Source organism: Takifugu rubripes, chromosome 9 (genome assembly GCF_901000725.2).
Source record: "Takifugu rubripes chromosome 9, fTakRub1.2, whole genome shotgun sequence".
In the NCBI taxonomy this organism is placed as follows: domain Eukaryota; kingdom Metazoa; phylum Chordata; class Actinopteri; order Tetraodontiformes; family Tetraodontidae; genus Takifugu; species Takifugu rubripes.
In genome coordinates, this window is record NC_042293.1 from 5,232,462 (window position 1) to 5,245,796 (window position 13,335).

General features: G+C 39.1%; 1 protein-coding gene and 1 long non-coding RNA gene across 2 annotated transcripts in view; both read right to left on the reverse strand.

Moving 5' to 3' along the window:
* LOC101073562 (G1/S-specific cyclin-D2-like) overlaps positions 1-4,465 on the reverse strand; it is a 21,181-nt gene extending 16,716 nt beyond the window's left edge. The window contains exons 1-2 of the mRNA XM_003978163.3: positions 3,826-4,465; positions 2,265-2,480 (exon numbers count right to left, since the gene is read on the reverse strand). Coding sequence (XP_003978212.1) covers positions 2,265-2,480; positions 3,826-4,020 — 411 coding nt within the window. The 5' untranslated portion in view covers positions 4,021-4,465. The remainder of the gene's footprint in view (positions 1-2,264; positions 2,481-3,825) is intronic.
* Positions 4,466-9,660: 5,195 nt separating this feature from the next.
* Positions 9,661-12,535, reverse strand: LOC115250967 (uncharacterized). The gene is made up of 3 exons (XR_003889488.1): positions 12,517-12,535; positions 12,174-12,219; positions 9,661-11,584 (listed from the first exon to the last, which is right to left on the reverse strand). It is a non-coding gene; the product is annotated as an uncharacterized lncRNA (long non-coding RNA).
* Positions 12,536-13,335: the final 800 nt, after the last annotated feature.

Genomic DNA, 13,335 nt, shown 5'->3' on the forward strand with positions numbered 1-13,335 from the left:
TGCATGAGCAGACTGAAGAAGGAGAAACATCAGCAGTGCCACCAACCCAGGTGACCTAACAGCGCTGTCTCCCACCTCTTCTTTGCCTGGCATCTGGGGAGTTTCCTGAAGAGGCCCAATACACATATGTGTGCATCTGTATACATTTATAGCAGGGGTGGGCAAATCCAGTCCTTGAGGGCCGTATCAAAGCCAGACTTTCTGTCCTACAGGTAAATACTTTCACCTGGGGTTCCATTTACCTTGGTGAAAGCTGGCTGGATTCCAGCATTTGTGGATTGGACTTGCCCATCAGAGGAGGTCAAATCCATTCCTCGAGGGTTGAATTCAAGCCGGGATTTACATCCTACCAGGCAGGAAATGCTTTCACCAAGGTAAATGAAACCCCAGGTGAAAGTGTTTACCTGTAGGACAGAAAGTCTGGCTTGGATACGGCCCTCGATGCCCACCCCTGGTTTATAGGATAGTAAATCTAAAAAAAAAAATCTGTTTTGTGATCAAGATTAAATATTAAATATAGTTTAACACAAATTATTTTAATAATTTCCAAAATATTTCCAGACAGCATGGAAATTTGCGATCAACTTTACTAATATGTGTCACTTTTAGATGAGTAGCTCCCAAAAGTTTGTGGTTCTTGGACAAACACTAGGTGTGGCGCTCTCTTTTCTTAGAGCACATTGTTACTTTCACTTCCTAGACAAGGAGGATTAACGCAAGAGTCAGTGACTAACTTGGGAAAAAGATTTGTGGTTTGGTTCCAGACTGCATCCTTGAGACTGGGACCATGGATGCTCTTTATTTTCCCTTACAGACAACATGTAATCAAGTCACGAGACAGTTCAACATGGCTGGCCTTTGGCCTGCTGACACCCCAGCAACATCAACCTAAAAGCCTACATGATTTTAATCTCCTTATCATCACGCACATGGAAGTAAGAGAATAAAACCAAATCTAATTTAATGCTGAGAGTCATTTTCTTCTGAGAAAACAGTACCTCAGAGAGTCTTATCTAATCATAGATGAATTGTAATGATCCGCTGCACATTGTTCAGTATGGCTGCTCTGATGTTTGAAAGATGGCTTCTGCCTGCCCACTTATCCAACAGTGAGGAAGATTTGAGACTGAAGAAAAGACCATCTAACAAGCCTTGCAACACAAGCAAGGCTTGCTGAAAGAGTTGGAGGCACTTCCTTCTGCTACTGCCTTCCTCTGGTCACACCTTCTTTGTAAAACTGCGGTTTTCTTTACAAGAAATTGTTACCAAAGTTGAGGACCAAAAAAAACAAAGAAAGATCACATGGTCTTAGCAGCTGATCTCCGTTTCCTGTATGTGCATGTCAGCCAAAATACTGCCTTTTACAGAAACAGAGAAGAAACACCAGCAAACTAGTTCAAGGACTGAGAGCTTAGTCTTTGCAACACACCCAGACAAGATGGACTCACTTGTTCTGTGTAACATATGGTTTCATATGGGTCTATCCCAGACCAATAATGAAAAACTTTTTTCTTAATCAATAGTAATATCATGGACCACCAAAGCTCACCAAGCCCTTTATGTAATGATGAACTGATGAACAGAGTGAGGCCAACTTACAGCCTTTAGAAACATCTGAGCTGTAATTTGTGGCCCGTCTCACAAAATGTGTGGGATTGGCTGTTATTTACTAAGGAATGTTTATGCAGCAGCAAGATGGAGAAACTTGGTGAAAAGTAAAGCTGCCAGCCAAAAAGGCTGTCAAAACTGACAAAACTAAAATCTGGAAATGTAGTTCTGCTTGAAAGTCTCATTTGTGCATTGAGGAGTATGTGAGAATGAGAGATACATATCATTGTGGTGTCATATCAGAAATGTGCACATCTAAAGTTATTTTTAGATGGAAGCTGAACTGTAAAAGGCAATCCTGAATTTCTATGTCTCTCCCATTCTAGCTGACAGTAAGAGAGTCAGAAGTTTGGCTGGATTTCAAGTTGACTTCATTGCTCTGTACAAATATCTATCGCTAGATGGCGATGTAGACCACAGCAAAGGCTCATAACTCACTGTGAACTTTTCCTTTTTAAAATGTGTCTTTGATGATCTCCAAAGAGGGGGAATACAGTAAAATATTAACAGTGTGTGATATTTGAAGCTAAATGAAGAACTGTATTTTTAGAAACATGGTGCTTTACAACAGACATTAATAATTAATCCTGGATGACTTGATAGTGCAACAGCAAAAATCCCCTGATTCGAATTTTGTTGAACCAACTGTTGCTTACCAGCAGCTCTTGTGGTCTGATGGAGTTATCTGTGTAGATGCAAAGCTTCTCTGCAGTTAATGGACGAGTCTCTTTCAATTTGGATGCAAGGAACATACAGACAGCTCCCAAGAGCTGCAGATTACACTTTTTGGTTGGTACCACAGCTAAAAATCGGTCTAAGTAGTTCATGGCCAATGGAAAGACTTCTTCTTCGCACTTCTGCTCTTGGCAAACCTGAACAGAGAGACAAGATACAATGCAGCAAAGATTCAGCAACCCACATACTGCAATGTCATGACTGGTTTCAATGCTTTTAAAATATATGTAAAGCTTTAAGGCGCAATGGAACAAAAAAATATCATGTAAAAAAAAAAAAAGAAAAGTAAAACAAAATTCCCCATATTTGGGACCCCGCCAAGAATTTAAGCCCAGCTCTAATCAGTTGCTTATATATATATATATAAATAAACAGGATAAAGATCACTAGCGTCGCATTCCTGCAGTTCATCGACTACAAAATGAATTCATGTCACAATCAGCCGAGCCAAAAAACACCCCGACAGCACTGCACACGGAAACTCATGCACTATTTTTCAGTCGTCATATTTTCATAAAATAATTAAAAATATAAATAAATTACATAGAGCAGTTTTCTTCACATAATAATATTCTTGGGGATCTACCTCATCATATCCGACGATTCATATGCAAATGTATGGATAAGTAAAAGGATAAAATTGTCAAAATATAAGGCGAGTACCGAGAGGCAGGTCTGATGTGCGTCACCGCCGACTTGACATATTCATTTCAAAAATTAATTTAAAATATCTGGTAACTCGAATATCTGCAATATATAGATTAAAATAAAGCGTATAGTCTAACGATTCTACCCTAGGGTTATTTACCAGAAATACGCGACCCAATGGCAAATATCGAATATAATTCCAACGCAAGGCAACAAGACGGGGAAGAGACTGAGAGGACAGATAAGGCCCTCGCCCCTTCCGACATTTCAAATAGATAACTTAACTGTTTAAAACGCTTTTTGCGAAAATTGTAAAGTCTGGTGAGGGCCATAAGACCTCTTCTGCTATTGCCGATGGCTTTTAAGCGCTGTTATGGCGTTTATGACATTGAAAAGTCCCATTAAAAGCATACGCTCCTGTGAAAAAAAAAAACAAAAAAAAAAAACAACATGGCGATTGAGCTCAGGGTAGCGCTGCATCTGGGAGTGCATACGTGTGCATGGAAATATACAGGATATCTGTGATAATAACGTTAAACAATCAACTGAAGGCTTGTAGGGACAATGTTTGAGACGTACGATCGCAATTGTGTACCGTCAGCTACCCCATAGCTCCAAATTTTATACAGGCAGTCTTCATGACTGGACTTTTAATATGGTAAGTACGGAAACGACGCATTTGGTTTAATATGAGGAATTAGTTGTCGGAAATAACAGCAATCCAACTCATTAGCTCAACAATTGTTACCAAAGCAAGGCATCAATGGCTAAAAATGATGTGGATTTAAATGCGAGCATGAAAATAATCGAGCCTTAGCTCGATGTTTCGTTTACCTCCAACATCCAAGTGGCGACCATCCTTCTCATAAACGGTTGAATATCTTTCTGGACACCTTTAAAATAGGAATATTGCGGTAGAAATCTCTCCTCTATAGTCAACAAGCTCTGCAGGACTCTGTCATCGGCCAGGAGATTCGGATCAGGACGAGCTCGTACGATGGTGTCCATTTCGAGGCAGAGTAGCTCCATGGTGCTGGTGCTTTCACTAAAAAAGGCAGTCAGACCTCTTTCTCTGGAACGCGAAAGCGGTGTTACGGAGTCAAAATGCAAATAGTGTGGTAGGGAAAGTCTTTCAGAGGCATAAAAGTGAGACTGCAGGGGCTCCGTTAGTAGTCCTGCCTCTCCTTCTTGGGAACTTTTCCTCTCTCCCCACAGTGAGCCTCTACTTTCATCCGCTTGGCCGACGCAGTTCAGTCCTGCCCTGTATGCGTGCGCCAGTGACGCAACTCACTCTGCTGCCTCCGTATAGAGTGGACGCAACACGCCGTACGCACGCCCCTCCTTTCTTTGATTATGCCGTTCACGACGACTCGCAGTAAAGTTGTGTCACAACAAAAGAGGCTGTAAACTCTCACAGTGGCAGATGCGCACAAAAGAGTACAAAGTCGAATCAAGATTTGGTCAAATATAACAATGTAAACGCCTTACAAACAATATAACGCCTTAAATATTCGGACACATTTACGACGAAGAATTGACTTCATATTTATATTTTATTCTCGAGTTTAGTTTTATTTAAACGTTATTGTCCCCACGATACCTTCAGAAAGAACTACAAAGAACTATTGTGTCAAATACAGGGATCAAGACGTGGAATTTTTAAATGCAACATTACACAAAAATAGGCTGTGGTGGGGGAAAAAAAAACCTAATAACAGCACCCGTACACACGTGGTCTTATGCACTTTTTTTAAAGAGCCACAAACACCTTGTGGTGAGTGAGATAGCTTTCTAAGAAATTATCATTTTGAAGCACAGCTTTTTTGTTTTGTTTGTTTTTAAACACGGAGAATGTTTGCAGTCAGTGCTCAACTCAAATGACTTAACAGGTCCGACTATAAATCACATTTTAAAGAAAATGCAGCTCAGTTTACATGCGAAAAACAGGTGAAAACGAAGCAGAGAATGTACGTCATTGTGCAGATAATTAAAAGAAAAATACTGCCAAATGATTTAGCCCCACATAGAGTCAGAAATGGAATCCACGTGGGTAAATATGTTAATCCTCCCCTTCATTCTTAGTCAACTTCAAAGTGGGAGCTTTGAATGAAACGAGACTTCAGTGCGTCAGGAGAACAGTGGGGACTGTAAAGTCCTCCAAACTTCAGAGTTGTTAATTTCCACCACAGGCTTGGAGGCTGTACAACAGCGTTTGTGAGAAAAGTGGGGGAAATGTCTCTTTAAAGTTTTCCCCCAGTCTAAGTTGTTTCCTCCTCCCTGTGTCTACTTTCATAGCCAATAGTTCCTCAGCGCTCGACCCAAGCTGTGCGATTGTTACTGGGCAGACTTCTTTTCACCTACAGTTCTCTCTCTCTCTGGTCAGTTATCATTCCCTCTCTTCACAGCACTTCACCAAACAGCCTGATCCATCACTTTAAATATAGTGACGACAGTTGTGAACAGTAAATAACGAAGATTTTTTCCCCTGACAAAATAAACGTAGAAACAGATCAAAAGTAATTTAAATTGATAGATTGAGATATTCAATCCACAGCCTGTGATTTATTTTGAAGTTTAAGATAACTGCACGATGAAAAAAATAATAAAGGCAAAAAAAAAATTTCATTCGAAACTAGACAGAAGCACCTTCTCTGACAGTAATGTTTAGAATGGAAATCAGGTGCTCCATATGCAGATCAACCGGGATGCGTGAGCAGAATGACGCTAACGGTCACGTGTTACAGATACTAATATTGACATTTATCAGGACAAAATGCGTCTCTGCAACATAATACCCATCAGTATATATTGCACAGGCATACATCTGATAAAATTACTCAAAAAGAAACAGTAGATTATTTTCGGGACTTTTAATAATAATTTATGTATGCAATTACTCAACCGACAGGTCGAAAGTATATTAAAGTGGGTTAAATCCTCTTTATTAGTGACTTATTTACAAGTTTGGATGAATACACGTTGTCGTCATATTTTTCCTCTTGAGACGCCGGCGGCTCACCCGACAGAGACGTTTAGCCAACAGCGGCGCCGTTAAAGCCCCGGAAGCGTCATTACCATATCAGAATAAAATCGGAACACACCCCATCGGTTAGAAACATCGACAAGTCGTGAGACAGTTTAGTCTGTGCGGGGATGAGAAATGACAGAAAAGAATTCGAGGCGTCTGAAAAGTTTGGGGTAAAATTCTTGTCCAAGCACACTGCAAGAAATGTCCATAATCTTGGCATATGTGATACAGTTTCCGTTGTTTAAAGTTCGACTTTTTTAACAGAAGAGGTTCATAAATGTATTTTTCTGCAGATTATTAAAACTAAAAAATATTTCAAATAAAATATTAAGGGTTTGCATATAAACAATAAAATTAGGAAGACACATGCACCCTTCTCATAAAGAGAAATCGAATGAGCCAATAAAATCACGAGGCTTGACTGTTTCTTACAGAGGATCTCCCAATGAATCATCACCAGCGCACCTTTTATTAACCTTATTATGTGACGGGAACCAACTTCGGGCAGTAGTACGACGAGAATGAACTTTCGTTTTTACTTCTTAAAATATCTATAACCGGTATCATCTCGGGAAACATGAGATTGGCAAACAATGAGCCTCATGATGCTGAATAGAGACGGAGGGCAATTCGACAGGCGAATATCAAAGCAGAGTTGTGAAATGAACACTTCTAAACGTGTCAGAATGTGTCTGGGACTTTGGCACCACCAGCAGAAGCAATTCATTTTATTTCTACTGTCTGAAATAACGCAAAAAATCTCATGCGACTTTAATCTGAACTACACCGACACATAAAAATGATCCAATCTTATCAACATTTTTCCTCTATTACATGAGGCAGGAATCAAACGTATTAATCAAGCAGAAATAAAATATTATTCTGAGTATTTACAAACTGTTTTATAAAGACAGCATCTCTTTAGGCTTGTGAAAAGGCTACAGTTGAAAACAAAAGAAAAAGCAGCAAAAAAACAAACAAAAAAAACCCACACACACCTGGACATAAATGTCACACAGCAAACACACATCCTCATAAAATCTTTAATAAAAAAAACCCATTCCATTTAATTTACTCCTTTAAGGCATCTAAGAAATAAAACAAGTATGAATTTAAACAAGAAAACTGCTTTGTTTGAAGCTCCATCTGTAAATATGCATTTTAATGCTTACCTTTTAATATACTAATTTCTAAATCTTTCATTTATATTTACCCAATTTCTATGTTGAGTAATCTTGACAAAGATTTTTTCCACATTTTCAGCAAAAGTATTTACACTAGAACAGAACATAATTCTGTTAAATGGCTACACACCCAGCGCATTAGCTGAAATTAATTACTAAAGTTTATTATTTATGGAAATAATGGTCTCTTGCTGGAATTCAGTTAAACTAATTTGCCAAATTTCTCGCAATTTAGGTTTGCGAGGTTTGAAATAAAATAAATCATCAATGATTAAAGAAGGGACCACAAAGGCAGTAACAGCAATGAATATCCAAAAGAGAGAAATTTAATGTACTGATGAACTGAATATTTACCGCAAAAATATAGCTTAATATCAACAATGCGAAAAGAGACAAAGGTTTTCCCTCTGCATTGTTAGACATAGAAAACAGTTAAGAATTTAGATAAACATATAAGAAAACAGATAAATGCATCACGAGAGCTGCAGGTGAGGGTTCTGCAGCAGCCTTCTCCCTCTGCATCAGGTCACACAGAGTCACCAAGACATCTCACACAGCAGCATATAGACAATGCAACTTTACATCAAGTATCTTAACTACAGAAAATAAAGAGCCATAATGATTATTGCATCCCATTGAGCTCAAACAGATACTGACGAATCATGACTGAGTTCATAGGAAACATCTCTTCATTCCACAGAGCCTTTATTTAAATTATTCACATGTTTCCTCTTTTTTGTTTTCTTTTGGCCACTTTTGCAAAATTGTCATCAGTTCATTAACTGCAGATGTGTGAGTGAGACAACAACACTGAGAAAAGTTAGTCATCCATGATCAAAAACAGCAGAATTTAGAAAAAAAAAGTCCAACAGTTTGAAACAAACAACAGTCAAACTTAAATGTGCAGAAACATTTCTGTTCAAGATACTCCATGACTAGATTTCTCCCCTTCTCTCCCTAAAGCTGATGAATTCAAAACTACCAAAAAATACTGAGCTTGGTTCTTTAAAAAAAAATCAAAAATTGTTGCAATATTTTTTAAATCCCAAAACAACAAATGCTCACAAGATTACATGTCATCATTGCATCCAAGACAAATCAAAATATGCATAGGCTCAATGTTACAGTAAAATAAGTCTCTAATGTAGCTCATCAGTGCTTTGAGAGATTTTGTTTTTCCTGAGTCTGATGTGAGGGCCTCCAGCAGTAGTGTGATGCTCTGCTTCTCCACCTTTGGGATTTCCGTGGGACAAAGCAGCTTTGGCACCTACTGCTCTGCCTACAGAAACTCCTCAAATTCCTTCAGAAATTCCTTACAAAAACATTTCCTCCCAAATTCAAGTGAAGTCAGGAAAAGTGTTCATGATCTGTTGGCACAGATGGAGAGACGGGGGAGACATACAAAAGTGAGAGGTAAAGAAACTTCAGCCAAATCCACACCATCTTTGAACTGAGAGATTACCATGCAGTTTTGGTCAGACTGTCCCTTTAGAATGACCACTGTGGGTGTGATTTTGGTGTGGTAGCTCTAAATTACACTGAGCCTCCTCTTTTTTCAAATAGTTAAAAGAAAAAATGATTTAAAAAAATATTTATTTTATCATACAAGAAATAGTCATAACATTTCAAAAAAGTTTTTTTTTCAGGATTTACTTTTGTACATTCATCAAATCTGATGTGAATCATGCATAACAGGCACAATGCACATGTTTATTCATATTATGTTTAAAGGTTTATGTGACAGTAAACTCTCTGTGTCACATTTAATGCCTGGACTATACAATTTTTCGTTTTCATCGTTTTCATCTTCTATATCTGAATTAAACAGCTGCGCTATTTCAATGTCCACCATCCCGAATTCCTCTTCTTCATCATCTGAGTCAGACTCACTGACCGGTTCATCCATGTTGGTGGTGTGGCTGGGCGCGGTTATCTTGTCGCGGCAGTAGGTGCGGAAGATGGACACCCTCTCCTGGTAATCCGCAGGCAGCCGCTGCGCAACAGTTGTCCTTGCGCATATATAGAGATGCCTCCTCCTCATAAAGCGAAAACCCCAGGCTGGACCTCCTTGGAAGTGCTCAATGTCCATTTCTTCAGCAATCGCTTTGGCCTTTGGTGACAGTAGAGAAGCCCCTTCCAGTTGTTCACTGTTCCACAACCAACTGTTCCACTCGGTCTTCCAGCTCGGGCCACCTTGCTTTGTTTCCGCGGAAACTCAGCTTTGTCTTCCTGACTTTCGTTCACTTTCTTGTTTTCTCCACTTTCTGACCATGGACTCATTTACATTAAAATGTCTTGCAGCTGTTCGATTGCCATTTTCAGCCGCATATTCGATTGCCTGTAGTTTAAAGTAAGCCTCATGCGTGTGTCGCTTGACCGGCACCATTTTAGGGGATCCTTACCCGTAGGTGTGCCGCTAATCGATGGGCGCAGCGTTTACCGTAGTGCACCTACCAAAGGCACACAGCAGATTTTGGAACTCAGTCCACACACAAGGCACACCATATGATAAGGCGCACCATCGATTTTTGAGAAAATCTCAGTGTTTTAGGTGCGCCTTATAGTCGTGAAAATACGGTAAGTTGGTACTGCACAAATAAAATCTACTGGCTCTATTGGACCTGGGTATAAGTATAATGAAGGATTTTAATTTTCTCTTATCTATTGTTACTGAATAAATAAGGAACAAAACTATCTGATAGGGTTAATATTTTGTCATTCTTTACCAAATGTTTAAATGCTGCTTGAACACTTGGGTAACTGGAAAAAAAAAGTAATCAGAGGACACAACCTGTCATATTACAATTTAGCGCTTTGTATTTTACAGATTGTAATTTTTATTTTATCAAACAACTTGCTGATTAAAATTCAACATGCACAGGAGTATACAGAGAACTAAGTATGCCTTTGTAGCTTTCCTACATTGATGCAGTATTTTACATTTATACATGTTTTTTGAATAAATGTTTGAAAAAAAACATCTTTAATTCCTATATGACAGTATTTAAATCAATACTTGCACAGAAGGTGACTTTTTCTTTCAAAAAAGTTACATTTCAGTGTGGAAATTTAATTTTATTCATGTATAAGTTTAAGTGTATTTTTTTTTCAAACATTGTTCTCTCTCAATAAATCAATGATATAAGTTGCACTTCAGTCAAACTCTGCAGGAAAAAAAAGAACTTGGGCGTGTACATGTGGTTCAGAGAGGTGAGGAAACAGGTAACCCTTCAAGCCCTGCTTCAGTATATAAGGTTCACCTCCGTAACCTAACATCACAGGCTTATTATCAGTTTTGTGAGGAGTTTATTGCTTAATGTGATTAGGTATATCATTGCAGAACCTAAATGCTGATGAAGAGAACACCATGAGTGGATGTGACTGTGTGGCCCTTCTCTTTTTGTCAAATTTCTGTAAGCATAATTGCATGTGAGATCCCAGCAGAATCACATGGAGCATGCACTTTGCTTTTGGTTATCCAACAAAGGACCCAAACTACGACAACTGTAATTTACTTTTCTTTACATCCTCAACAAAGTTGATGTCTGGCTATTCACCCCCAATCAGAAGTGCAAAGTGAAAGCACCATTAATAGTCAAAAGCATCATTGTAGTGTGTGGTAATCCATTACAGATGTTAGCGACAACATGTTGAGAGACAGATGATCCTCACCACAGTATTGAAAGGTGTGTCACTGCAACGATACGGTCTAGTAGCTCTGGACAAACCTTCAGTTAACGCAAGAAACAAACCATCTGGTATTGATTTACCACTCCTCTGCCCCTAGACCCTATTCCTTCAGCACTGCCTTCTCCATTTCTAGCCCTCCACTTCTTCACATGTCTGACCCTATCTTTTGAATTACTCAAACCATCTTTCATGTGGTCATCAAATCTGCTGCCAATCAGCCAGAGAGATGAGTTAGCACAAGCAGCTAAATAATGTCAATATTTCTTAATGCTCACAGAGGATAAACTGTTTTTGTTTCTGTTACTTACACAGACATACATCCCTTCCGCACAACTGTAAAACTGATGGCCACCTTGCTCCACACTCAACAGCCCAAAGCATCTCAGCTTCCACTTGGTCTTGCCCTGTATTGCCTGCAGGATTTTCCCATGTTCATATCGCTAGCCCTTGACTTTGTCATGTAGCAGCTGTTTGCTGATACCACACCACAGCTCCAGCTTGTTGTCCTCCGTGCTTTCATATCACACAGCGAGTACAAAGACATTGTCCTTGGTGCAGAATGCAAGGCCTTCCATGGACTTGCTGTGTACTTAAAAATGGCAACTGCATTTTTTCACAAAATCGTCTACAGATTGTTTGAAAATTGTGTCTCTTGCTTCTTTGGGAGGATCAACATCCTGAGCACTTCCACCTGGAATCACAATAGACACTATGGCAACTTGAGGTCAGACACATCTCACAACTGAGCTTACTGGCATGTGAATATCCCACCATCAGACAGTCAGAACTATATAGACAACATAAGTGCATCTTAACTTTAACGGAAAAGATTCTAGATAAAGAAAGACTGCATCATTAAAAGGAAAGCTGAAGCATCTCGATAGAATTGGAACCCGATAGAGCAGATAAAGGATGTTAAAAAAATAAAAACTGGAATATAATGCTATTCAACAAACCCAAATTTCAAATAAAGAAATTTCCTAATGTGGTTTCTAAAAAAAAACCTAGTCTAAAAATAAACTGAAACATTGTGAACACCTGAGCATGTACCAATGCTCATACATGCATATGCATATGTGTTGCTGTTGCACTATTTTTTGTGCAAATGGTAACAGATGGTAAAAAGGAAGTTAAAAAAGATTACAAACCTATATCCTGTTGTCAATAAAAAAACACTAAATAACAGTACAAAAAACTTATGATGATAGAAGAAAGGGTGCAGCTGCACTGGTGGATCAGAACAGCCTAAAAAAAGACACGGACAGTTACCACAACCTTACGTTCTATCTGATCCTCTTGGCATTGAGTGAGGCCAACGGGTGCCGGCTGGGATCGGGGACACACCGTTGTGAGATGAGTAACTTCATTACAGAACCACACATGAATGTTGCACCATCTACACTACTCTGCATAACATAGCAATAAATTGACCCTTTTGAGAAACAGAAACATTGCACTGCGATTTATGGGTCACATCTTTCAGATCACTCTCCCTCCGCGCACCTCCAAGCAGGTGTCTGCATTTAAAGGTTACATGTGTTTCTCCCTATCTTGTTCTCTGAGTGGCACAAAGGTAAAAGGAGGCTGCACAGCCTGGGAAAACGTTGAACAGTGTGAAATTACCTTGATCCAAAGATTCCTGCCACATACCAACCCAATGAACCCATAACAGAGCAGGCACTCATTCAGAGAGCCTTTGCCTGCAGGGAACAGCTGAGAGCATTGGGGTGGGGGCGGGGGGTGGGGGGGGGTGGGGGTAAATGGTAGAACGAAAGAGGCCCACCTCTAATAATCTGCAGTCTACAGCCAGTCCTGTGGGTAAGAGTTACTATATCTAAGGCACATTAGGTGATAACGATGGACAGCAGGTTGGGTGGGGATATAATTTGGCCGACTCACATCTTTGTAAAGGAGAAAGAGCACATAATAATAAAATACACAGAATAAAATTCAGATTCCAAAAAGTACTATTATTGTGCATTTGTGCAGTTGATTTGCACCTGGCAAGGAATGGCTAACCCAAAAATTGTAATATAAATTGTAATAAAATAGTGCAAGTTCTAGAATCATTAAAATAGTTTGCACAGAAAGTAAACATCCATGAGGTGATGATTTATGGACTGTCCTACGGAAAGGTATGTACTGTCGGTGTTTGTGAGCTGACTTGTCTTGGTCTTGGAGCTCTGATGAGGTATCAGTATTTAAAGGGTTTTACATTACATTTACTGATTTTGATCCATGTACTGTTGTGATATAAAATATTTAATGCTGATCAACTGATCAGAAGATTTTTTTTTTTTTTTAAAAACATCAAAATTGAATGGCACAGGTCTGCCAAAGCGCCTGACACTGAAATATTTTTTTCAAATGAAAATTGGATTTTAAGAGACAATGTGGAGATAGCAGAGATCTGATCCAGCACTTAAATTAGCATTTTCTTCA